Source organism: Scyliorhinus torazame, chromosome 2 (genome assembly GCF_047496885.1).
Source record: "Scyliorhinus torazame isolate Kashiwa2021f chromosome 2, sScyTor2.1, whole genome shotgun sequence".
Lineage (NCBI taxonomy): Eukaryota > Metazoa > Chordata > Chondrichthyes > Carcharhiniformes > Scyliorhinidae > Scyliorhinus > Scyliorhinus torazame.
The window spans coordinates 178,140,437-178,168,116 of NC_092708.1; the positions used below are offsets into that span (position 1 = coordinate 178,140,437).

A 27,680-nucleotide genomic window follows, 5' to 3' on the forward strand; every position below is an offset into this window, starting at 1 on the left:
TCTATTGCATTCGCTGCTCCCAATGTGGTCTCCTCTATATCAGAGAGACCAAACGCAGACTGCGTGATCGCTTTGCTGAGCACCTTCGGTCTGTGCGCATTCAGGACCCTGACCTTCCCATTGCTTGCCATTTTAACAAAAGACCCTACTCCCAAGCCCACATGTCTGCTGTAATGTTCCAGCGAAGCTCAACGCAAACTGCAGGAACAATATCTCATCTTCTGGTTAGGCACAATACAGCCTTCCGGTCTCAATATCGAATTCAACAACTTCAGATGATTAGCTCTACCCCAGCTCGACCCATTTGTTTTCATTCCATTTAATTTTAAATGCCTTTCACCATTTCTTTCTTTCTTGTCTTTCTGAATATATATTTAACCTCCCCCCCATCTTATCCACCTTTCCTTACCCTTTCTCCCCTTTGCTGGATTTCTGTAGCTATGACTCATCTTTCATTCTCACTCCACAGTAAAACTATTTCCCACTTTCTCTGTCTGTTAGCTTTGACAAAGAGTCATTGGACTCAAAACGTTAGCTCTTTTCTCTCCCTACAGATGCTGCCTGACCTGCTGAGATTTTCCAGCATTTTCTCTTTCATTTCAGATTCCAGCATCCACAGTAATTTGCTTTTAACAAGTAGAACATGATAGGAATGGTTAACAGCAATTTAAGACAGTGAATTTTTTGCAATGTTTCACACCACAAATTACTTCATCATAGAACATAGAACATTACAGCGCAGTACAGGCCCTTCACTGTAAGTATCCAGACTATTAGCACCACATCACACTGAGTCATTGATTTATGGCAGGATTGTGCACTAACAATTTCATTAACAACGTATTGATTTTGCCGTATTGCGTAAATCCGTTATTCATACGGAAAGAAGGGAGAGCGAAATTCGCCTTCCCTTTCATCCTCATCAACACATCAATTGGAAACAAGAATGTACAATCAATATAAGATTAACAAATCTGTACGGACTAAAAACATTGTTATGGAATAGAAGGCCAACTATTTTTATAGGATGTTATTCAGATGAAAATCTTCATTATTCCAGTTTCCCTTCGGTTCAGAGCTGGTGCCACAGGATTGGAGAAATGTAAACGTTACACCCTTATTTATAAAAGGATAAGCCCAGCAACGACAGGCCAGTCAGTCTAACCTCAGTGGTGGGGAAACTTTCCAGAAACAAATTTTCTAGACAAAATGGGCAAATACAGGTTAATTATGGAAAGTCGGCACCGATTTGTGAAGGGAAAATAGTGTTTAACTAACTTGCTGGGGTTTTACTAACTTAACTAGCTAATATGTTTTTGGTGAGGTAACAGAGAGGGTTGATGAGGACATTGCTATTGATATGTGGTGTACATCAACTTCGGAAAAGCATCTGATACAGTGTCGCAGACAGACCTGTGAGCAAGATTTGCAGCTTGTGGAATAAAAGGGAGAGTAGCAGCATGGATGTTGAATTGGCTGAGTGACATTAAACAAAGGGTAGTGGTCAAGGGATTTTTTTGGACTGGAGGAAGGTTTGTCGTGGAGTACCCCAAGATCAATGGTAGGTCCCTTTTTCTTCCCGATCTATGTTAATGACCTAGACTTTGGTGTACAGGGTACAATTTCACAATCTGGGGATGATACAAAATTCAGAAGTATTATGAACTGTGAGGAGGATAATGTAAAACTTCAAAAGAATATGGATAGGCTAGTGGAATGGGCAGACAAATGACAGGAAAAAAATAATGCAGAGAAGTGTGAAGTGATTAATTTTGCTGGAAAAAGGTGGAGAGGCATAAAATAAATGGTACAATTGGGGTAGAGGAACAGAGGAATAGAGAGTGACAGTGGATGAATGGCTCCTTCAGAGAGGCCAAAAACATGACGGGCCAAGAAGCCCCCAATGGTGCTGAAACCACAATTCAGCAATTTGAGATTAAGAGAGAAGAGATGAAAGTCGTCTTTATGAATCCTGAAACGTGACCAAAACAGGTAGAAATGACACTGGGATGGGTTCCCGATCGGATGGAGAATGGCGCGTCCCCTGGTGCCAAACCAGTTGTGATGCTCCGATCTCCCACCGGCAGCTTCAGTGTGCTACCCACCCCGTGCTGAAATTAAATTTCAATTTAATTAATGGGTTGGAAGGCATAACTGTGGTGCCCCAAAGCCCTTCGGAAGGCCCCCCTTCCCCCACAATGCAAATCCTACACCCTCCCAACAACTATGGGAATAACAGGTCATCCCTCTCCCCCTCCCAAACAGCATGTACGCATGGGGGTGACCCTCCCCCAACAACTACGGGAATAATGGGTCACCCCTCCCCCCTCATCAGACCCCCTCCTCATCCGCTACTCCTGCCTGAAAGCTGAAGAGCAGTCCAGGCAGTGCAGTGAAAGGTCACTGCATTTTCAAGTACCGTTCTGCAACATCTGCTGCCTCAGACAAAAGTGTTTCAAGCAGCAGCTGTTACAAGTGTCAGAGTTGTCCTGGAAAGCCAGGTTCACTTGAAAGAGCTTCAAATCCCTTGAGAGCCTTTGAAATGCAAATGATTGACAGCTCCTCACCACATCAAAAGAAGCGAAGTGGTTTCATTTCCACTTATTCACAGTAGAAAGCTGTGTGAGGAGCTTTCAATCTTTGCAAGAGTGGTTATAAACATTGTGGCTAGCATCAAAGCAGGGTACTTGAGTTGCATCAGGCATGAAGGTAAAGATGGACAAACAATCCACCAAAGGAGTCTGGTGAGCTTCCCACCATGCATAAACTTGTATGTTAGAGGGGAGGGACTCACATCCTGGGCCTCGTTCCTAGCGCCAGCGGAGACTAGTCCCGGTTCTGCGCTGGCGGGAGTACGTAGACTGCAGAATGGAGAATCCTGGCCTTCCTCTGTCCCTGGATTCTCATATTTTTATTCACAGCAGTGCTAAACTCCGATTAAGCCTGAACATCACGGGCGGCATTCTCCGCTCCCCCCCCCCCCCCCGCCGGGTCGGAGAATCGCCGGGGGGCGGCGTGAATCCCGCCCCCGCCGGCTGCTGAATTCTCCGGTGCCGGGGATTTGGCGCGGCGGGAATCGCACCACGCCGGTCAGTGGCCGCTAGCAGGGCCCCCCCCCCCCCCCACCCCCCCCACCCCCCCACCCCCCCCCACCCCCCCACCCCCCCCCACCCCCCCCCCCAACCCCCCCCCCCAACCCCCCCCCCCCAGCAATTCTCCGGCCCGCAATAGGCCGAGTGGCTACCCGTTTAGTTGGCCTCGCCAGCATAAATTACAACAGGTACTTACCGGCGGGACCTGGCTCCACGGGCGGCCTCCCGGGTCCTCGGGGAGGGCGCGGGGGGATCTGGCCCCGGGAGGTGCCCCCACGGTGCCATGAGGGCACTCTATTCCTCCGCGTCGGCTGCTGTGGACCTCCGCGATGGCCGGCGCAGAGATGAACCCCCCTGCGCATGCGCTGGGATGACGCCAGCACACGCTGATGCTCCCGCGCATGCGCCAACCTGCACCAGCCAGCTCTTTGGCGCCGGTTGGCGTGGCGCCAAGCCCCTTCCATGCCGGCTGGCACGGCGCAAACCACTCCGGCGCCGGCCTAGCCCCTGAAGGTGTGGAGGATTCCGCACCTTCAGGGCGGCCCGACGCCGGAGTGGTTCATGCCACTCCTTCGTGCCTGAGTTGCCCGCCCCACCGGTTTTCGCAGAATCCCGCCCCACATTTGAATCACAGCCTCATTAAACAATTTTCCCCCAATCTCTGAATTGCCAGGCAACCATTTGAGGAATATCTATAGTGGTGTTTAGTTAGTATAAGTACATTATGCAAAAATAAAAAATTCTGGAAATATTCTGCAAGACAGAGAGCACCTGTGGAGAGAGAGAACTAGAGTTGACTTTTCACGTTGGTGAGCTTTCATCCTTCCCCACCCTTCACTAGCGCATATACACGCACCTTGGTGGGAAGGGCAGCACAGTAGCACGGTGGGTAGCATACAGGTTCGATTCCCAGCTTGAATCACTGTCTGTGCGGAGTCTGCAGGTTCTCCCCGTGTCTGCGTGGGTTTCCTCCGGCTGCTCCGGTTTCCTCCAACTAGTCCCGAAAGGCATGCTGTTAGGTGAATTGAACATTCTGAATTCTCCCTCTGTATACCCGAACAGGTGCCGGAATGTGGCAACTAGGGAATTTTCACAGTAACTTCATTGCAGTGTTAATGTAAGCTTACTTGTGACAATAAGGATTATTATTATTATAAACGTTCATTATCAGGCTTCTGGGACACAATCTGGTGAGCACCACACAGCTGCTGATGTACATCAGGTGGAGGCAGGAACCCACGGCCAGACAGCAGTCAGACGTCTGCTGGATCTCAGGACTGGGTCCCAGCCTGATGCTGAGCCTGTGGAAGAGGTTTTCCTGGGGCTGATGGAGACGTTAGGGAGCGGCCGGGACATTCAGTGGGCGATGTCAGTGACACTCCAGCAGATCCATAGCCGAATGGAGGAGGCCCAGAGGCTTGGGACGCAGGAATTGTCGCCGGCAACACTGCTAGGGTGGAGAACCTGGTGCACGACGTTTGCACCATTAGTGGAGGTGTCCAAGGTGTTATGCAGTGGGTGACAGCCATGGCTGAGCGTCTCGGCAGAATGTCCGCCTCGCTGGGAGATGTCACCCAGTGATGACAGTGATAAGGTTCTGCGTGACATGTCCTGCTCTGAGGTGGGAATGACCGCGGCATTGCGGAGCTTGTCCCAGTCACAGGTGGGTTTTGCCGAGGTGCTGCAGAGCATGACCCAGTCACTGAGGAGCATCGCCGAGGGCATTGATACGATGGTGCGGACCATGAGGAACCGCCAGGCCAGATGATGCAGGGGCAGTCAGGGCTCAGACCAGCTGCCCCCCCCATCCCAAGGTGAAACCCAGGGCCCAATGGGCAAAGAGTGGGAGGAGCGAGCGCTGAGGGCCAACCCGGACCCATCCCACGGAGTGGTGGTGGCTGCTAGCTCCCCCCGGTTCCACGCCACTGATGAGGCTGCTTGTCGCATCCAGCACCCGGAACAGGACGGCAGGGATGTGCATGTGTCACAAACAAGTAAGCTGGGCCCCTCCGGCCCAGAACACCCACACCAGGGTCATCGAAGGCCACTGAATGAGGTAAGCAGCTGGCTGCCTCCATCTTTGCTGTGCATCCTGGGGACACACCTAGACTCAACAGTAGAGCTGGAAAGGCAGAGCACATCAAAGATCACGGAGGGTACCGAGGGAAGGGGGCGGGGTGTGGGAGGTAGGCAGGGGGTGAGGGGGGGGGGGGGGGGCGGCACCATCGGGAGAGTGGGAAATTGTTACACAATTAACAACACTCTTGTGCACAACCAGTATAATGCCTCTGTCACTTTCGTCTGCAATGAGGGCCGACCTCCGAACCCTTGACCCATCTCTCCAGACATCACCCACACCCCGTGGCACTCACCCACCCTCCGGCTGTGGACATATTCCCGGAGCTGTGTACTATCCCCTGGGTGTTCGGTTAGCTGCTGCGTGTGTGTGGTGTTGCCTCCAGCAGTGTTCATGCATCAAGGTGTGTTTGGGATGCCAGACAATGACTCCCACATGCTATATGGCCCACCCACCCACAGGAATGCACTTGGGTTGTGTCAAGTGCTCACTTAACCACGTTTGTCAATTCCCTATTAGAAATAGCCTTCAACCGCACTGCCACCTCCTAGGTACCAACCCTCCCGTCAGGCTCACATATTTTAAAAGGAGTACGAATTGGCACCAGTGGTACCACTTGCTGGGGAGGCCGCTGAATCATGGGAGGCCGTTGGATAAGGGGTGGCACCCATTAAATGTATGGAAATCGGGCATAAGTGATAATAATTGGCTTCTCGCCTCGCTATGGCGAGATCCCGATTTCGCCTACGGAAGCAGGCCGGTTGCATCGTCAACTGTTTGCCGCCTGGAGCGGTTCTCATATTCGGCCTCTCCCGCTATTCACCAGCTCCATTTCACTGGAATGAGAGTGTAACAAGGCCGGGGAATGGCGCCCTAAGTCATTTTGGGTGGATTTGACGGGGTGAATCCTGTCGGGAGTACCAGACCGGTTCCATCCACACTCAGTCTTTTGGGGTGGGGGGAGTTCCTCCCGGGCCAGTGGAGGCCCCCGGGTGTTGGGCTGTGGGCAGAGTGGTAAGCTGGCACTCCCACTGCCACCCAGGGAACTGTGTCCTGGTGGCACTGCCAGTATGGTACAGGCACCCGCAGGGATCGGGCCCGGGATGCTCTTATGAGGTGGAGTTCTGGGGGTCCGTTTTGGCATTTGGGCAGTTCTGGAGGGCGTCATTTTAAAATGGCACCTGGGTCGTTTCCTGTACTCACCAGCTCAGCTTGTCACTCATCAGTGCAGGAAATGTAGGTAAGTGCGGCCATGGCGGAACGTATCTCACCAAGGCCAAAAACAACACAATCCCGTTTGATAGTGGGGTCATTCTCGGCACTGTAGCCGGCAAGATGTAGGCATCCATCCTCGTAGGCATTGGAGCATCACTTCCCTGATCCACATCCAAATGAGCAACCCCCACTATGGGAAGCTGAGGTGCCCCTATCTTTTAATTCCGCCCCCCCCTTTCAAGCCTCTCCCTCTTTCATGTCCTCCCTGACGCCAACCACCCAGTGACTCCAATGGCCTCCAGGCCCCCTGGCGTGGTCTCCATTTTTGGAGATCAGTACTCATTTGCACTGGCGTGAGGCCTGGCCGGTGCGGCCGGTAAATACCAGGAACCGGGAGACTGCGGCCTCAAATGGGCTGTGCACATTTACATGAGCCGAATGTCTCATTTAAATACCCTTATCTGGATCACGCCAAACGAGGAAGTGATCCAGATCGCACTGGGTGTGGCATGCGGCTCAGCGCATGGCGTGAAATATGTCCTCTCTCACTGTGCACCCAGCATAACGGGATTGGCGTCATGAGCAAGGTGGTGGGAAAATCCTGCCCAACAGCAGCACACGACTCTCAGCTAACACAGAGCCAGGAATCCCCCAAGAAAAACTCGAAGAGACATCAGGGGATTTTCTCTGCTGCCAGATGTCAAAGAAAAAGACATTAGGAAATCAACTGCTGTACTGCCAAAATAGTGCAGGCAATCTTCAAGTACCATAACTGCAGAACTAATGAGGAAGAAGAAACCTTCCCTCTCTCTCCCAGAACCTGCTGGATCTGCAGAGTCCACCTTAAAAAGGCAAACACTAATTGGTCAACTGGAGAAGCCATTGCAGCTGCTAAACTGAACCTCAAGTTTCAACCCAGTCACTTCAGAAAGAAGGAAGCAATGGGTTCCCACTTCCCTGCGACCAAACCCCAACCATTTCAACAACAGGGAATGCTCTGTAATAGTGGTGAGCACAGCTTAAGTTTTTATGCTTCAGGGTTACACCAAGCAACTGTGAGAGAAGAATTAATGAGTATAGCAAAAGGCATGTACTGTTGACTGTGTGTGTTTAAATATTGTAGCAATGATTCTCAAATTGGAATGCCTTAAAATAGTCACAGCTACTCAGCAATTCTAAGATAGTGACCAATATATTTTTTATAAAGTGATTGACTCTTGTGGTACCAGTAACGTTGCATAAGAAATAACGATCTCCTTGATGGGATAAGTTAATTGGGAACATGTCAGTGTGTGTTAATGTCAAGCTCGAGAGCTCTATCACAGGTGCCGTTGTTTCAAGGGCAAAAATGTAAAACAGCCCAGGGCCAAACCATGAAGCTTGAGGAATAATAGCCATTGATTTTCACCCTGACCTGCAAACCCGCGTGAGCTGCTTGTCCGAGAGAAGCATTCAATTTTTGACTGTCTGCCTCGTCAGCAGCTAGGTTTTGGAAGGGACAGGGGGATAGGAGAGCAGGAGGGCGGGGAGGGGATTCCTCCTCCTATGGATTTCTGGGAGGGTGGGAGGAGAGGGCATTCCTGATTCTTGCTCCTTAGGCTTCACTGGAAGGTTATTTCTAAAGTAAAAATGTCTTCACAGCCTATCTTTGGTCACCATTCACTGAAGATTTCTGAGGGCATACAGGGCATACTGACCTGGTTTTTCCCAGGTGAATGTTGAAAAGGGATCCCAAACCACCGAGGATGGTCCCACAAACCTTAGCAATGGAAAAACTCCTACACAGATTGGTCTCAGAAATCAAGAAGTTTTTCACGTGTGCTATACGAGATACACAAGCACAATGCAAAACAATTTCAACCTTTTACATATAATTTATAACTAGGGAAGAAAGCACATTCGACATGGCTGACAATAGACATTTTGTGAAAGCTTTTCATCTTGCACTCATCAGGACAATCTTAAATTAGTTGTCAGCACTAATTGTCAGTCAGACTCGCAGTGTGGCACATTTGCATGTACTGGAAGCTACATATATTAATACAGAAGGCCCTGGCTCTTTGCAGACAGAAAGAATATGTGTGCACATTGCACCTGTTTCAGTTAACTAAAATAGTGATATCCATTCTCTGGTTCATTCCACAAGGCAATGCCTTGATCAATCAGAGTCAAGCTGCGCAGTTTGAATGTGAAAGAATGCTTGTCAGTTAACTGTCAGTCACCATCAACTGGTGCATTCTCCATGGCAAGGCCACTACTCATCAGAGTCAGTGTTTGTCACATATTGGGGACCAGACGGATGCTCCCACTGCACCAACGTACCTCCTCCACTGACCCCAGATCCTCAAGTCCGCAACCACCACAGGGCTGGTGGAGTATCTTGCCGGCGGGAATGGCAGAGATGCCGTTATCAGCACCCCCAAGCTGGTGCCCCTACATGAAGCTGCCTCCATCCGCTCCCAAACCGACTCTGCCCCCACCACCGATTTCCTAATCATAGCAATGTTGGCCGCCCAGTAGTAATTATTGAAATTTGGCAGGGCAAGCTCCCCCTCCTCCCGATTTCTCTCGAGCATCACCTTCTTCATTCTGCTGCTTTTTCTTAAAGATGATCTACAATTGAAGAATTAATGGCCACCTTTCCATGGAGAAAGGGAAAATACTGTAAGATATTTCTCCACACACGTCTTAAGTTTGTAATAATCTTTATTGTCACAAGTAGGCTTACATTAATACTGCAATGAAGCTACTGTGAAGCCACATTCCGGCGCCTGTTCGGGTACACTGAGGGAGAATTCAGAATGTCCAATTCACCTAACAGCACGTCTAAAAGGAGGTTTAACATGGATCAGACAGCTAAAGGAATGCAGTACCAAGTAACCACAGTAGATGAACCCATGAACCACAAGGCATTGTCTGCCCAGTGATCCAGCCATGCAGTCAGAGCAATAGCAATTCTCTAATGGAAAAGCACTTTGCGTTTGTTCCACAGAAAAATGAAAGAACATTTGTCGCGTCCATATATGCCCAATTTCCTAGCATAGCAAGAACTACCAGATGTATCAAAAAACCCACATTGTTACGAAACACGGTAGCATAGTGGTTAGCACTGTTGCTTCACAGCGCTAGGGTTCCAGGTTCGATTCCCGGTTTGGGTCACTGTCTGTGTGGAGTCTGCACATTCTCCTTGTGTCCGCGTGGGTTTCCTCCGGGTGCTCCGATTTCTTCCCACAAGTCAAGACCTGCAGCACTCGCCGTGAGTCCACATGTCTAATCCTTGAGCATGATGAAGATTTGTTTGATCAAGACTGTGGTTACAGTGTGCACCTCACTATGCTGCTCTTCAGCCCTTGCCTTTGTTCCTTAGTGAAGTAAAGAGCCATTTATGTGATGGATGACTCCTGCCTTTTCAAATAATGATGAATTGCCAGCAATTCCCCCAGCAGGAGATGTTTGGTGTGTCTGAAGCATAAGCCAGTTTTATAGAGATGGAGTGAAAGCTCATTCTGTTCATGAAAATGCTGCTATTGGAGATAATAATCTTTATTCGTGTCACAAGTAGGCTTACATTAAACTGCAATGAAGTTACAGTGAAAATCCCCTAGTCGCCACACTACGGCGCCTGTTTGGCCACATATTCTTACTACCACAATGCTCTACATTTTGGGGGATCATGCAGATGGTAATGTTTCAGGGCTAACTTGAATTCCTGTCTGTTTTCTATGGGGAAATCCATGAACTGAGAGGCAGTGACAAGCAAGATAACATCTACCTGTAATAATAAAAACAGAAAATTCAGTTAATACTAAACAGAATCTGTGGAGAGAGAAGTAGAGTTACTATTTCAGGTTGATGACCTTCCATCAAAACTGGAATTAGCTGCAGGTTTGGGAATATAAACTGATGTTGTGTTCATGAGATATAGGAGCAGAATTAGACCATTTGGCAAATTGAGTCTGCTCCGCCATTCGATCATGGCTGATCTCACCCTGGCCTTAACTCTACCGCCCTGCCTGTTTTCCATAATGCTTCAGCCCATTGCCAACTAAAAATCTGTCTAACTCCTACTTAAATTTACTCACTGTCCCAGCATCCACTGTGTTGGAGGATACATTTGTTTATGATGTGTGGTTCTATTTCTCCGAATCATTATTGTTCTTGAGGTTAAGCATTGACCATTTATAGCTTTGTTGAGAATATAGTAAACTTGGAATATACTGAAGCACATATTTAAAATAGCACTTGATGATAGTTAGAGACTGTAACACATTGCTGTATTCAGATTGATCGAACCTTTGTTAGGTGACTATCAGCAGAAGTAATAAATGTCTGCATAACCGAAAATCAAGAAGGAACCAATATCTTATAAAAACTCAGCCAACAAGCTGATTCGTTGCTAACAGACTCCTTTGCCAAGAGTTGACTGGATGAGTAAAACTCACTATTTCGTTATTGCACGTTTCTCTCATATTGAATAAAGTTGCTATTGCACTAAATGGAACTGTTAATTAGGAATATGCTTGTAGTTTGGTAGTACAGAACTTGAGTATTGCTGAAAAAGACATATCTTTGAAGCTTTTTGTTTATCACCAATCAGGACACCAATGTCAAGGGAAGCAGCATTTATGCTGTATGACAAAAGTGTGCCAATTGATTGGCAACTGACTCTGATTTGCTCCGGGGAGCTTGGATGGGGGTTTCGAGTATGGCGAAGGGTGGGAATTGAGAGGATGGGGACCTGTTTCTGGAAGAGAGCTTCCCTGGCCTGAGGGCGCTGGAGGAGAAGTTTGGGTTGGCAACTGGGAACAAATTCAGATATTTACAAGTGCGGGACTTCCTGCGCAGGCAGGTATCATCCTTCCTGCTCCTGCCACTAAGGGGGATCCAGGATAAGGTAGTGTCTAGGGGATGGGTGGGAGAGGGGAGTGTCTCAGACATTTACAAAGAACTTATGGGACGGAGGAGATGCAGACCGAGCAGCTGAGGCATAAGTGGGAGGAGGAGCTTGCGGGTGAGATGAAGGATGGCCTATGGGCGAACGCGTTGAGCAGAGTCAACGTGACCACTACATGCGCAAGGTTCAGCTTGATCAAATTCAAGTTGGTCCATCGGGCCCACATGACAGTGGCCCAGATGAATAGATTCTTTGGAGTAAAGATCAGGTGTGTAAAATGTGCGGGAGGACCAGCGAACCATGTCCACATGCTCTGGGCATGTCCAAAACTTAGGGGATATTGGCAGGGATTTGCGGACGACATGTCCAGAGTACTGAAAACAAGGGTGGCATGAGTCCAGAGGTGGCGATTTTTGGGGTGTCGGAGGATCCGGGAGTCCAGGAGGAGAAAGAGGCAGATGTTCTGGCCTTTGCCTCCCTGATAGCCCGGAGATGGATACTATTAGCTTGGAGGGACTCAAAGCCCCCGAAGTCGATGACCTGGTTAACCGACATGGCGAGCTTTCTCAGCCTAGAGAAGATTAAGTTCGCCTTGAGGGTTTTTTTGTTAGGGTTTGCCTGGAGATGGCAACCATTCATTGACTTCATCGCGGAGAATTAATCGTCAGCTGGGGGGAGTGGGGGGGGGGGGGGGGGGGGGGGGGCTAGAGTAGCGTAGAATAGGGAGTTAAATAGGCGAGTCTTGGGAGTTGGGAGTCGGTACTTGCACTATGTTCATTGTTCTTTGTACTGTTGCTGTGTGCAATGCCAAAAATACCTCATTAAAATTGTTTGTTAAAAAAACAAAGCAGCAGAATTTTCAGAAATCTTGCTCCTTTGGCTCTTTAGTACTTCCAGAATGTTACAATCTGGGAGCATTCTGCTAACTTATAAAAGATGCCATTGTGAGGTCAGCTCATTTGCTGTCAGCTCAGCGGTTCTCCAACAATAAGGTTCCACTGCAAATGGAAAATAGTGCCAAACCGGTCTTTTAAGTGGTTGTTAAAGAGCATCTAAATCAAGAAGGTGAAGGGGTAAGTGGCACCAGTCAGCAAAAAGCTTTCCAGAGGCTATTTTCACAGAAGCCAGCATGTTTGTGTCATTTGTGATCATTCCAACAGTGTTAACATAGAAACGTAGAAAATAAGAAGAGGAGGCCATTTGGCCCTTCGAGCCTGCTCTGCCATTCATTATGATCACAGCTGATCATCCAACCCAATAGCCTAATCCTTCCTTCCTCTAATATCCTTTAATCCCCTTCACCTCTAGAGCTATATCTAACTGCTTCTTGAAAACATAAGGCCAGATTCTCCGTTTCTGAGTCTAAATGCTGACGTCAACGGAGAATCCGTGGCCTTTCACGTCAGAAAAATCGGCACCAGACCTGCACCAATTCTGCTACCGGTGAGGGGCTAGCACCAGCGCCATGTGGAACACCATCAAAACCCATGGAAAACGGTGCAGGAATCGCCGGGTCCGTGATGGGCAGGGCTGACAAGTGTCAGCCGCGCTTAAACAGTACACCCCCCACACACACACACTGATCGCGGCCTAAAAGACGGGACAGGTTGTGCTTAAGCGCCCATACAGCTGATGGGTCGACTGGAGCCAGAGGACCCCCAGGGGGGTGCCCCGGGAGGGGGGGGGGTCACCTATAGGACCCAGGTCATCAGGTTTAAAGCGGCCTCTCAGCAGTATGCGCAGCTGCATGGCTGCCTTGTTGGCTGCAGTAATGGTGCTGCTTACCCATCCATGCCAAACCCACAGCCCACCTGCTGGCCACCCCCAGTTCTGGCAGAAGCCCCCCGATGAGCGGCACGGCTGTCAGCGAAGTATGGCGGTGCTGGACACTGTCCGTACGCCCTCTTTCTCAACAGCCACCATGCCAGTTTCGCGATTTATGAGAGCACACGTGGATCGCGCTGTCGAAATCTCAGACCATCGGAGGCGGAGAATCGTGGGTGGGTCCACTAATGAGATGCAAACGGAGTTTCAACTACGTGTGGCATGCGTCGCATTGACAGCGTATTTGGGGAGCCGGCGCATCGCGATTCAGCGTCAAACTGGCGCGTGCCGCGATTTCGCCGTCGGGAGCTATTCTCTACCCGATTGCATGCCCCGATTTCGGAGTCGGCCAACGGAGAATCCCATCCACACTGTTTTGACCTCAACTACCTCCTGTGGTAATGAATTGCACAGGCTCACTACTCTCACGGTGAAGAGATTTCTCTTCATCCCTGTCCCAAATAGTCTACCCCACACCCTTAGACTGCAGATTTTCTGCAGGGCTATTCAAATGGATTTTTGGGAGTATAATGTGGGAAAATGTGAATTTAGCCACTGTCAGGAAGAATAGAAAAGCTGTACACTACTTAAATGGAGACATGACATGAGGATGCTGAGAGGATGTTCCCCTTTATGGGAGAGACTAGTACTATGGACAGAATTTAAAAATAGGGTGAGTCTTATTTTAAGTGGAGATGAGGCGTGGGTCTGTGGAATTCTCTTCCTCAGCGAGCAGTGGAGGCAAGATCATTGGATATTTTTAAGGCTGAGTTTAATAGATTTTTGGTCGACAAGGGAGTCAAAGGTTATAGGGAGGAAGAGTCGATGCCACAATCAGGTCAGACATAATCTTATCAAAATTTTGAACAGATTTGAAAGATTGAATGGCCCACTCCTGCTCCTAATTCGTACATTTGTAGATAATACCAACATTTAAGAAAAGGGAAACGGATATGGGAACAAAACAACCCAGGGTATTAAAACCAGCTTATGCGGAAGATAAATATGAGACCATAAGACTATAAGACATTAGGAGCAGAATTAGGCCACCTGGCCCATCGTGTCTGCTCCGCTATTCAATCATGGCTGATATCTTCTCATCCCCATTCTCCTGCCTTCTCCCCAGAACCCCTGATCCCCTTATTAATCAAGAACCTATATATCTCTGTCTTAAAGACACTTAGTGATTTGGCCTCCACAGCCTTCTGCGTCAAAGAGTTTCACAGATTCACCACCCTCTGGCTAAAGAAATTCCTCCTCATCTCTGTTTTAAAGGATCGTCCCTTTAGTCTGAGATAGTGTCCTCTGGTTCTAGTTTTTCCTACAAGTAGACACATCCTCTCCACATCCACTCTATCCAGGCCTCGCAGTATCTTGTAAGTTTCAATAAGATCCCCTCTCATCCTTCTAAACTCCAACGAGTTCAGGCCCAGGGTCCTCAAACGTTCATCAGAGGACAAGTTCTTCATTCTCGGGATCATTTTTGTGAACCTCCTCTGGACCCTTTCCAAAGCACACCCTTCCTTAGATATGGGGCCCAAAACTGCTCACAATACTCCAAATGGGGTCTGACCAGAGCCTTATACAGCCTCAGTAGTACATCCCTGGTCTTGTATTCTAGCCCTCTTGATGGCCTTGTATTCTAGCCCTCTTGACATGAATACTAACATTGCATTTGCCTTCTTAACTGCTGACTGAACCTGCACATTAACCTTAAGAGAATCGTGAATAAGGACTCCCAAGTCTCTTTGTGCTTCTGCTTTCCAAAGCATTTCCTCATTTAGAAAATAGTCTATGCCTAAATTCCTCCTTCCAAAGTGCATAACCTCACACTTTCCAACATTGTATTTCATTTGCCACTTCACTGCCCACTCTCCTAGCTTGTCCAAGTCCTTCTGCAACCCCTTGCTTCCTCAATACTACCTATCCCTCTACAGATTGTTGTATCATCTGCAAACTTAGCAACAGTGCCTTCAGTACCTTCTTCCAGATCATTAATGTATGTTGTGAAAAGTTGTAGTCCCAGCACAGACCCCCGAGACACACCACTAGTCACCAGCTGCCATCCTGACAAATACCCCTTTATCCCCACTCTCTGCCTTTTGCCAGTCAGCCAATCTTCTATCCATGCCAGGATCTTACCCTGAACACCATGGGCTCTTAACGTATTTAACAGTTCTCCTATGCGGCACCTTGTCAAAGACCATCTGGAAATGTAAATAAATCACGTCCACTGATTCTCCTTTGTCTAACTTGCTTGTTACCTCCTCAAAGAACTCTAATAGATTCGTCAGACACGACCTCCCTTTGACAAAGTCGTGCTGACTCAGTCCTATTTTACAATGCACTTCCAAGTGCTTTGCGATCTCATCTTTAATAACAGACTCTGAAATCTTACCAATGACCGAAGTCAGGCTAACCGGCCTATAATTCCCCATCTTCTGCCTCCCTCCCTTCTTAAACAGTGGTGTTACATTCGCCACTTTCCAGTCCTCTGGGACCTTTCCTGCCTCCAGTGATTCCTGAAAGATCATCACTAATGCCTCCACAATTTCCTCAGCTATCTCTTTTAGGATCCTGGGGTGTAGTCCATCCAGTCCAGGCGACTTATGCACCTTCAGATCTTTCAGATTCCCCAGAACCTTCTCCTTCGTAATGGTCACTGCACTCACCTCTGCTCCCTGGTTCTCCTGGAGCTCTGGAAGGAAGAAAAACTCAAAGAAAAATGCACTGAGATGCTGATTGGCAGTTTATAGTGCCTCTCACAGAAACACACAGAACAGACAAATGGCTGCTGCTGAGAAGCAGCGAGAAGAGAACTGCAATTCTCACAGGAACAGGTCTGCAATATTCTGTAGGAAATGATGAGGAAAACAGTTTTACCAGAGTCAACTAAACCATTTAAAGGGATCATACAGGAACCTCTAGAATTCTGGATTGTCAGCTAATGTGACTTTGGGGAAAGGGGAATCCGTTGAGTTTTGCCTTGCCGGGGACAATCAGATCTGGAAACCTCAGGCAGAGTGGAACAATTGTCACGGAACACATGGGGAGTGATTCTCCGTTTCTGAAGTGTTGACGGCGGCGCAGAATTTGTGGAGTTCCATGACACCAAAACTGGCTCCGCACCGGGATTGATTCAGCTACTGTTAAGGAGCTATCATCGGCACCGTGTGGAACACAATCAATTCCAATGAGAAATGGTGCCGGATTCGCTGGTGATTCACGATTGACACTCAGGAGGCTGACAAGCTGCAGCCGCACATACACACTTCACTCCACACACACACCATCCCGGCAAGACGGCACACTCTTCACGGACGCCGAGCTGGAGCCTGGGAAGAAGGCTGCCAGCCGCTGCCATTCGCCATGCCTGGACACAGGTGGCAGAGGCGGTGAGCGCAGTGGCAATACCGTCCGGACCGGCCAGCAGTGCCGGAAAAAACTGCGCAAACTCCTCAGGGCTGCCAGGGAGAGGAGGAAGCATTTTGCCCCTCGCACTAACCCCACCATCCCACACACCCGTAACCCAACCGCCCCCCCCCCCCCCCCCCCACCCGGAGGGCGGGTGAACCGCCATCCTGCAGCACACATTGGCACCCGTACCGGCCACCACTGCCGGGTGCCCTGGCCACTGAAGCCATCAGTTACCCACCCCGGGCTGCATCTGTCAGACTGTCTAACACTTTTTTTTTATGTTTGCTCCCACCCCCCCTCCCTGCCCCCCAGGAGAAGGCCACCCACAACCGCTTGGAGCAGGTGAAGACTGGAGGGGGACCGCCAGACCTGCGGCTCCTAACTATGATAGAGCAGAGGACTCAGTACATGGTTGATGGCCTGGAGGAAAGCAAGATTGTCGGGGTGGAGTTCGGCTGTGGGCTAGGAAGTGAGATCCTGCTGTGATGCGGTTCCCAGTGACACGTGAGTTAACCGTTCCACACTCCCCCGGCCCTCGGTTAATCATGCATATTGTCTTGCTTATTACAGGACCTTTCGGAGATGGGGCGCGGGTACATCTGGTGTCCCCCGCCCCTGTCAGCGCCACAGCTGGAGTAGCCCCCGCCCCCCTGCTCCCATAAGCCGAGCAGCGACGCTGAGAGCAGATCGGACGCCAGCCGTCCATCTGAGATGCAGAACACCCTGGAACTCGAGTTTGGGTTTGGAACTCACTTCCCGTCACAGCTGTCTCCAACACCCTCTACCATCCCAGAGACACTGACCTCGGTTGGGCACTTTAGCGAAGTACACTATCTGGTGTGCACCACACAGTTGCTCCGGTACAGCAGGGGGAGGTAGAAACACCCGAGAGTGCGGATAGTCAGAGGGTGGGCCGCCCCAGGGCCTAGCTGCAATCCAGATGAGTTTTGGGCTTCATGAACAGGCAGTCCCATCAATTGTGCAGTTGCAGTTGCAGAGCAAGGGACTGTTAGCGAGCATTCAGTACCTGCAGGTGTAGTTGGATGAGTCCAACCGCGTGCAGCAGCACGAGGTGGTGCTGACCATGCGTGCCACGTAGGCCAACACTGCACGGTTTGCGTCAGCAATGGGGGCGACGGTTCCGGCATGTCCAAGGCCCAGGACAGGGTTGCCGCCTCACAGGCAGCCATGTGCCAGAACCACCTGGAAATCGCGAGCATGCAGACCCTGGTTGAGACCAGAGTGGGCCTCCAGGACTGGCAGTGCCAGATGGCGGGGGAGCCTCAGGGGTTGACTCCGCTTGCACTCCCATCCCATGGAGTAGCTAGTGCAAGGGCCATCAGGCACCCTGAGGGAGGAGGAGGGGATGAGTCCCATGCCGGTGATCCCGCAAGGTAGGTGCCGGAACACTGCAGCACCTCGGACTTCCCACCCCTCCTCCCTCTTGTGCCTGGTGCTTCTGGTATGCAGCAGGCAGAACAGGATGGCACAAGTCCAAAGATGTGCAGGTTAGGTGGATTGGCCATGATAAATTGCCCTTAGTGTTCCAAATTGCCCTTAATGTTGGGTGGGGTTACTGGGTTATGGGGATAGGGTGGAGGTGTTGACCTTGGGTAGGGTGCTCTTTCCAAGAGCCGGCGCAGACCTGATGGGCCGAATGGCCTCCTTCTGCACTGTAAATTCTATGAAATCACCACCTGGGACACCTCAGCAGCAGCTTGGCCCATCCAGTCCGATAGCCCCAGATGACGGCCACCAATGGGGACTCAGGTCGCATGGTGGGAATCACAGCAGGCCGCCTCCATGATGTACCATCTGGGGAACCACCAGGACATAGCAATAGGGCTGTAAGGCCAGAAAGTTAGACACTGGTTAAGTTGGCATGGGTGCAGGGCATAGTTTAGTTATAGGGGCTCAGGCAAAAATCACGTTAAGCATCTGTTCACACTGTTACAACCTGTCTTGATGCAAGGTCAGATGGGTGTGAGGGGTGGGCTGGTCTGAGCTGGCCAGAGAGGGGGGTGGGGCAGTGAATGGGTGTATGTTGTGGGTGGTCTGGGCTCCCCACCATCTTCCCCCCAACCACCCACCATCGTCACCCCAGAGATTCGATGGGACTGTTTGATGGACTGGCCAGCTGGCATACAGTGATCACCCAGGTGGACGGTGGAAAGTGCTACTGTGGGCAGGAGTCAGACGTTGTCAAACGATGCAGAGCACCAGAGCTCATCGTAGAGTGGGTTGCCATCATCCTCCATCCCATGAACCAGACCCTCTGTTACTGCCAACCCAGGGCCCCCATCTATAGTGTGGCAGGTATGTATCACAAAGGGGTTCAAGGTGAGGGGATAGGAAAGGTGTGTGGGGTTGGAATGCAGTGTCCGTGCCTCTGGCCAGTCCCCAACCTCTCCTAGTTGGTGAACCTGGAGGCGATCAGAGTATCTTGTGCGCGTTGGCCCTGGCCACACGTTGTGCGGCCTCCCATGCCTGCTTGGGCCCCATATCCATCCTCCCCCTCCCCACATCCTCCTCGTCAGACAAGGCCTGCCGTTCATCCTCCTTCTCCAGCATGTCATCCTTCTGCTCCGCGATGCTCTGGAGGACACAGGAGGCTGGCACGATGAGGATGGCCTTCTCAGCATCATACTGGAGGGCACCTCCAGAGCGGTCCAGGCACCTTAACCTCATCTTCAGGAGGCCGAAGTACCGCTCGATCACCCATCATTGTAGCGGGTCTCAGCGTGTCTGTGGCCTCTAGATCGGTGTCATCAGCCACAACCGCAGGAGCCCATGAGCTAACCCCACGCCAGGGGGGCAGGGGGCATCTCGAATATGTCAGGAAGCATCGAGTGTGGCAGGATGAAGCATGTACCCGGGCATCGGCACAGACATGCATGAAGCAAGGCTGATGGGTCACGTATCAGCTGCACGTTCAACGAGTGGAACCCCTTTCGGTTGGTGTAGAGCGGCCTGTCATCTGCAGGTGCTCGTAGGGCGACATGAATCCAGTCGATCACCTCCTGGACCCGGGGCATCCAATAGATAGTGGCGAATCCCGCTGCCCGGGCATCTGGTGGGCTCGGTCCACATTGAAATGGATGTATTGAGCCACCTGGGCATAATGGGCCTTCATGACGGCCCGGATGCACCTGTGGACGAGGTCTGTGAGATCCGGGACAGGTCCCCACTCAGCGTCTGGCAGGACCCCGTGGCATAAAGGTTCAGGGCGACCGGCACTTTCACAGCTATCGGGAGCGGGTGCCCTCCCACACACCCCTGCGTTCCCAGGTGTGCCATCATCAAGCAGATATGTTGCACTTTCTCCCTGCTCACCCAGAGTCATCGACAGCACGCCTGATCCGGCAGGTCCTCGAATGACAAGCGTTGCCAGTACACACAAGACCTCATGCGGCACCTCCTCCTCGGCCTGTTGGACAGCTGGCTTTCCATTCTGGGCGGCTGCCTCCTGTCCCTCTGTGCCATGCTCCGCTGCTGCATGATCCGCTTACTCCTCCTCGAGTAGCTCCAGCTAGTGCAGATGCAGGGCATCTCCAGGGCTGCAGCGATTAGCAGGAAGGCCACCATTGCTGGTTGTATTCCAATATCCGTTGTCCGCAGGGGGTGAAAGGCATGGTGCGTACACCTGTGCCCAACCAGTTCCAACGGGCAACATGGTGGCCCCAGTTGGCACAATGGGCTCTGCCCCCGCACGTTCCTCTCTACATTCCCCCTTCCCCAACTCTGCACCCCTGGCCCCGGTGGCCATCACGGAGTTTCTGGCCCTAGCGTAGTCCCTGATGCCAGGGGTACCGATGGCTGGCGCTGTCCTTGCCAGTGGTATGCTCCACGACCCCCGTCCGTCATCCCCATAGAGGCAACTGTGGCCGTTGCCCTGGATGGGCTGCCGGCGGGTGACGGCCGGTGGGAGGGGAGGGGTATGGCGGGGGGTGGGGTGCCGTGGCACCCATATGGCCGGTGTCAAGCTGCAGAACTACAGGCCAATGTGGGTGGTCAGTGGAGTGCGCAGCAAGAAGCCTTCCTTGCAGGCAATGGCGGTCCATGACAGGACACTGCCCACTACTGTGGGGGTCACTCCTGCTACTCGGCCTGTTCCCCCATCACCCCACTTCCCCCGGTTGGGCCCCCCCAACCCCAGCCAGCCTGTCCAGTGTCTGGCCCGGCAGCCCACAGTCGTGCCTATATGTCCTACCTCTTCTTTCTCTCCCTCATCAGCCACAACGCTGTTTTCGCGATTTAAAAGCACAACTGAACTGCGCCGTTGGGAACTCGGCCCATTGGAGGCAGAGAATCGTGGAGGCCCCGGAGAATACCGGGTCAGGCCCGCTAATGACATGCAAACGGTGTTTACTGTAGGTGAATTCCGGAACACATTGACGCCCCGGTCGAGGTGACGGAGAATTGCGATTTGGCGTCAAATCGCCGCCCGTTGCGAATTTGCCGTCGGAACCTATTCTTTGCCCAATTGAGTTTCGCGATTTTGCATCAGCCAATCAAGAATCCTGCTCTTGAAGTTTCGACATGGTGTGCCAGGGAGCACTGAACCTCTGCTGAACAGCTTGGAGCGAGTTTGAAGTTTGTCTCGTTATTGCCAGAAGAGGTAGGTTCCAGAAATATACATAGACAAAGACAAAAATGCAAGACGATACTTTGAATGTGAGTCTTTACCTGCAAAGACTCGCATTCAAAGTATCGTCTTGCACTTTTGACTTTGTCTATATATATTTCTGGAACCTACCTCTTCATTCACCTGAGGAAGGAGCAGTGCTCCAAAAGCTCGTGATTCAAAACAAACCTGTTGGACTTTAACCTGGTGTTGTAAGACGTCTTACTGTGCTCACCCCAGTCCAGCGTCGGCATCTCCACATCATGTCTGCCAGAAGCATGGCGCAGAGTAAATACATTTTGTAACATATTCTGGTGGCTTTAGTTAGTTAATTATCTTACTTTTTTCTTTAGTTTGATGTATCAGTTCCCTGCTAATTAATGTTTGATCTAGATTGCTTTCAGTTTATTTGTTACAATAAAAGTCTTTAAAAGTGAAATCTTGTCCCTCGTTATTTCCGTTGATATTGTAGGGATTCCTTTCTTTTAAAAAGTTATCTATCTCTACCGGGATTATAAAAACATGATGCAACTTTGTGCTGAACGATCTGTTTCTATTGTGTAATTCTATTGTAATTCTAAAATGGAAGATCCTTATCCTGATATTAATTCCTGATAATGATTCTAAAACTTCTACTTTCTACAACAATAATACTTTCAATAATATATAATAGTGATAAAATTACATTTCAATGAATAGATGACAAACCCTGTTCGAAATATAACATACATCTGCTCCAGCTCATAAATGATTAGTGAAAATATAAATATTTCAGAACTTCAAACATTACAGTGCACATGTTTATTTCCAGCCTGTAAATGCTGCAACTATGGCAGAGCAAGTGTCCAGGGTTACTGTGATTAATCAAGTCAGTTGATTTGAGTTCAAAAAAAGTTCTGGTCTAGAACACAATAAGAAATAAGAAATATTTGTACTATAGTACCACAAATGAATAATGCCATAGACTATAGTTAATATATTACATATTATTGTCAATAAGAACTCTGATGTATCTAAGAATGGTGAATATTATATTTATCACAATTGTATTGAAGCAGCCCAGGGTGCAACATGATGCATGGAGAGAACCTGAATACTGTTGCACTTTGTGTGATGGTCATTTTGAAATGTTTGCAATGTTCTTTCAGATATTTTAGAATTAAATATATTTTTGCTCCAAAAAACCTTAAATGCCAGCAAGCTCCAGGCTCCCATCACCTTCTGGACATAAATAAATTCTCCTCAACTCCCCTCTGGTTATTGCCCCTCCTGCTGACGGAATTAGGTCTTTCCTATCCACTCTATCTAGATTCCTCTAATAGGTCTCCATTAGTCACCTTTGTTCCAAAGAAAACAACTTCAGCTAATCCAAAATCTCCGCATAGCTCAAATTTTCTATTCCTGGCAACACGCTGGTAAATCCCCTCAACATTCTTTCAGTAATGAAATGACCAGAATTGTACACAGTACCTTAATCATAGTCTAGCTTTTAATGGTGTTCTAACTGTGCCAACATAACCTTTTAAAAAAATATTTCATGCGATAGGGGCATTGCTGGCTGGACCAACATTTAGTGCCCATTCCTAATTGAAGGAGCATTTTAGAGTCAACCTTATTGCTTTGCATCTGGAGTCACATGTATGCCAGACCAGGTAAGGATGGGCTGGTTTCCTTTCCGACAATCAACAATGGTTTCATGGTCATCATTCGACTTTTAATTCTAATTCACCATCTGTCGGTGGTGGGATTCGAATCCTGGGTGTCTGGAATACTAGTTCAGCGATGATACCACTACGTCACTGCCTCTCTGTACCTATATTCTAAGTTTCAGGTAATAAAGTATCCCAGCGTGCCTTTTTAACCACCTTATCTACCTGCCCAGGTAACTTCAGGCACTGGTGAACATGCACTCGTGGGTCTCTCTGTACCTACGCTTCTAGGTATCGTAATTAATTAACAAGGTTTTGCCTTGTTTAAGCTGCACGCCTCACAAAATGCCGACTTCAGAATAAAGGGCAGCATGTTCCAGGCATCCTTCATAATAGTTAGTGTTGCAGATTTTGCTGGAAGATTTGTTGTTTAAGGATTAACACAGTTTGTTAGAAGCCTCCACTGTTACATTGCCAGCACATGGCTCCTATGAAGTTTTGCCTCAGAACCTGGATATTTATGGGATTGCATCAGCTTCCCACTCCCATGGAGTGCAAAGGAAGAGTTGCATTCAGATAGTAATTACAGCCAATGAAGAACTTGGGAAGTGTAGTCACTGTAGCAGTGTAGGAAACGTGGCAGCCAATTGGTACACAGCAAGATCCAACAAACAGCAATGTGATAATGACCCACTCCCTGTCATGCCTCCATTAAACCCGGATGTGGCCAGGTTTGAGTTGGGTTGGGGTCGGTTTGAGATTGTAAAAATGTTAATATCCCACCAACCCAACACAACCCTTTATTGTGGTTCAAATTAGCCCTGTAGTTTCATTTGAAAGTAATGTTGAAAATGCACAGCTGTCCCTTTAATATCACTGGTTCCACAGTCACAAGCTTATTAAATGTAAGATGCCACCCAGCAAAACCACAGCAGGAAATCACTTCAGGTAACATGAAAGTATCACTGCTGTGACTGATTTGACTGTTTGATGTCTTTATCTCATTTTTGCAGCAATGAGCAATTTTCACAGGTGTGACCCTTATCCATATCCGCTAATGAAAGAATGGAGCAGTGAAGAAAGTTGCTGAATATAGAGTATGTGACAGGCTGTTTTCAATTGTGCAAAGTAAAATTAACACTGGCTAGCTCAAAAACACAAGAATAAGGACGAGTAGGCTTTCTGGCCCCTCGCGCCCGATCTGCCATTTGGTAAGATCATGGCTGATCTGATGTGGACTGAGCTCCACTTTCCTGCCTCTGCCCCATAACTCTCGACTCCCTTGTTGATCAAAACTCTGTCTAAATGACTTCTGGTGGCTGCCATGGATTGAATGGTCGCAAACATGGTGCCCCTTTTACCCGAACTTTGGGAAATTTCAGCGGAAAGGTTGTGCGGAGAGTGGGGGGGGGGATAAATTCTACCCTGGATGGACATGTCTGCAGGTTACCAAACTTGACAGAAGACAGTGAGAGCCTTGGCTTAAGTGTTGGAGGAGACTCATGGAGCAGCATCAAGTATAAACATGGTGGAGGGGGAAGGTTCGACGGTGACTGGAAAGCTGCAATGGAGCAGTTGATGAGCTTCATTAAGGACAAATTTTGGCAGCAGCCTAAGGGAATGCAGAACGACTGGTCAAAGGCAATTGAGGGGGTAGAGGCACTTCCATTTGCCTTCTTAATCACCTGTTGTACCTGTAAACAAACTTTTTGCGACTCATGCACTAGCACACCCAGGTCTCTCTGCACAGCGACATGTTTTAATATTTTATCATTTAAATAATAATCCCTTTTGCTGTTATTCCTGTCAAAATGGATAACCTCACATTTGTCAACTTTGTATTCCATCTTCCAGACCCTAACCCATTCACTTAACCTATCCAAATCCCTCTGCACTTTTTGATTTACCACTCATCTTAGTGGCGCCTGCAAACTTGGACACATTGCCCTTGGTCCCCAACTCCAAATCATCTATGTAAATTGTGAACAATTGTGGGCCCAACACTGATCCCTGAGGGACACTACTAGCTACTGATTGCCAACAAGGGAAACACCCATTAATCCCCACTCTTTGCTTTCTATTAATTAACCAAGCCTCTATCCATGCTACTACTTTCCCCTGAATGCCATGCATCTTTATCTGATGCAGCAACCTTTTGTGTGGCACCTTGTCAAAGGTTTTCTGGAAATCCAGATATACCACATCCATTGGCTCCCCGTTATCTACCGCAGTGGTAATGTCCTCAAAAGATTCCACTAAATTAGTTAGGCACGACCTGCCCTTTATGAACCCATGCTGGGTCTGCCCAATGGGACAATTTCCATCCAGATGCCTCGCTATTTCTTCCTTGATGATAGATTCCAACATCTTTCCTACTACCGAAGTTAAGCTCACTGGCCTATAATTAGCCGCTTTCTGCCTACCTCCTTTTTTAAACAGTGGTGCCATGTTTGCTCATTTCCAATCCGCCGGGACCACCCCAGAGTCTAGTTAATTTTGGTAAATTATCACGAGTGTATTTGCAATTTCCTTAGCCATCTCTTTTAGCACTCTGGGATGCATTCCATCAGGGCCAGGAGACTTGTCTACCTTTAGCCCCATTAACTTGCCCATCACTACCTCCTTAGTGATAACAATCATCTCAAGGTCCTCACCTGTCATAGCCTTATTTCTATCAGTCACTGGCATGTTATGTGTGTCTTCCACTGTGAAGACCGACCCAAAAAACCTGTTCAGTTCCTCAGCTATTTCCTCATCTCCCATTATTAAATATCCCTTTTCATCCTCTAAAGGACCAATATTTACCTCAGCCACTCTTTTTAGTTTTATATATTTGTAGAAACTTTTACTATCTGTTTTTATATTCTGAGCAAGTTTACTCTCATGATCTATCTTACTCTTCTTTATAGCGTTTTTAGTAGCTTTCTGTTGCCCCCTAAAGATTTCCCAGTCCTCTAGTCTCCCACTAATCTTTGTGCCACTTTGTATGCTTTTTCCTTCAATTTGATACTCTCCCTTATTTCCTTCGATATCCACGGTCGATTTTCCCTCTTTCTGGTGTCCTTCCTTTTTGTTGGTATAAACCTTTGCTGAGCACTGTGAAAAATAGCTTGGAAGGTTCTCCACTGTTCCTCAACTGTTTCACCATAAAGTCTTTGCTCACAGTCTACCTTAGCTAGTTCTTCTCTCATCCCATTGTAATCTCCTTTGTTTAAGCGCAAAACACTAGTGTTTGATTTTTACCTTCTCACCCTCCATCTGTATTTTAAATTCCACCATATTGTGATCGCTCCTTCCGAGAGGATCCCTAACTATGAGATTATTAATCAATCCTGTCTCATTACACAGGACCAGATCTAGGACCGCTTGTTCACTCGTTGGTTCCATTACATACTGTTCTCGGAAACTATCGTGGATATATTCTATAAATTCCTCCTCAAGGCTGCCTTGACAGACCTGGTTAACCCTGATTAAAATCCCCCATGGTAACTGCTGTACCATTTCTACATGCATCCGTTATTTCTTTGTTTATTGCCTGCCCCACCATAATGTTACTATTTGGTGGCCTATAGACTACTCCTATCAGTGACTTTTTCGCATTACTATTCCTGATTTCCACCCAAATAGATTCAACCATATCCTCCATAGCATGATGCCATCCCTTACTATTGCCCGGATGTCATCCTTAAATAACAGAGCTACACCACCTCGCTTACCATCCACTCTGTCCTTCCGAATAGTTTGATACCCTTGGATATTTAACTCCCAGTCGTGACCATCCTTTAACCATGTTTCAGTAATGGCCACTAAATCATAGTTATTCACGATGAATTGCGCCATCAACTGATTTACCTTGTTCCAAATACTACGAGCATTCAGGTAAAGTACACTTATGTTGGCTTTTTTACCTCTGTTCTGAATCTTAACACCTCGATCAGTAACCTCTCCTACGTTATTTTTCATCTTAATTTTCTCCTAATTTTCCTTGTCGTTGAACCCATATCTTCATGAAACAACCTGCCGCGTCGCTTTCCATTGATGTTTTCACTTCCCGTTTTATTTCTTTTAGTATTACTGGTCCTATTCACTGAGCTCCCCTCAGTCACTGTACCTTGTACTCTCGCCCTTTTTGATTTTTGACGATGGCTTCTCTGCCGTACACTTTGCCCCTTACTGCCTTTTGTTTCTGAGATGGGCTCTCCTGCGGCTAACCTGCAGCTCTGCCATTTAAGGTGGCAAGGGAGCAGTTCCAGTACCTGGGCATCCAAGTAACACATTAGGGGCCACAATGCAGAAGCTGAACTTGACAGGGTTGGTGGAGGAGGTGAAGGGGATCTTAAAAGGTTGGATACGGTGTACATGACGTTGACAGGGAGGATGCAGGTGGTGAAGATGAACATGCTGCCAAGATTCCAGTTTGTGTTTCAGTCCCTTCCGCTCTTCCTCCCAAGGTATTTTTTGGATTGGATTGGATTGAATTAGATTTGTTTATTGTCACATGTACCGAGGTACAGTGAAAAGTATTTTTCTGCGAGCAGCTCAAACAGATCAGTAGGTACATGAAAATAAAAAGAAAATACATAACAGGGCAACACAAGGTACAAAATGTAAATTCAGACACCAGCATCAGATGTTTTTCGGAGGGTAGATGCGTTAAGGCTGGAAAGGGGCTGGCGCTCCCCAATTCGTTGCATTATTACTGGACGCATGAGGAGAAGGTGAGACGGTGGTGCCGGGAGGGAGGGGTTGCAAGGTGACGAGTCGGAGGGCTCTGGTGAAGGCCCGAGGAAGTATACGAGGAATCCAGTGGTGGAGTTGTCTATAAAAATTTTTGAACCAGCTGAGGAGGCAACTGGGGCACATGTCGGTGATGACTCCACTGTGTGGG

The 27,680-nt window shown here is 48.7% G+C and overlaps 1 protein-coding gene across 3 annotated transcripts in view; it reads right to left on the reverse strand.

Moving 5' to 3' along the window:
- vps8 (VPS8 subunit of CORVET complex) overlaps positions 1-27,680 on the reverse strand; it is a 1,010,867-nt gene that overhangs the window by 320,630 nt on the left and 662,557 nt on the right. The window contains exon 43 of one of the 3 annotated variants that reach the window (XM_072480711.1): positions 9,110-10,156. The exons of the other annotated variants lie outside the window; for them this stretch is intronic. Coding sequence (XP_072336812.1) covers positions 10,153-10,156 — 4 coding nt within the window. The 3' untranslated portion in view covers positions 9,110-10,152. Of the gene's footprint in view, positions 1-9,109; positions 10,157-27,680 lie in introns of those variants that run through there. 3 annotated transcript variants of the gene reach the window in all.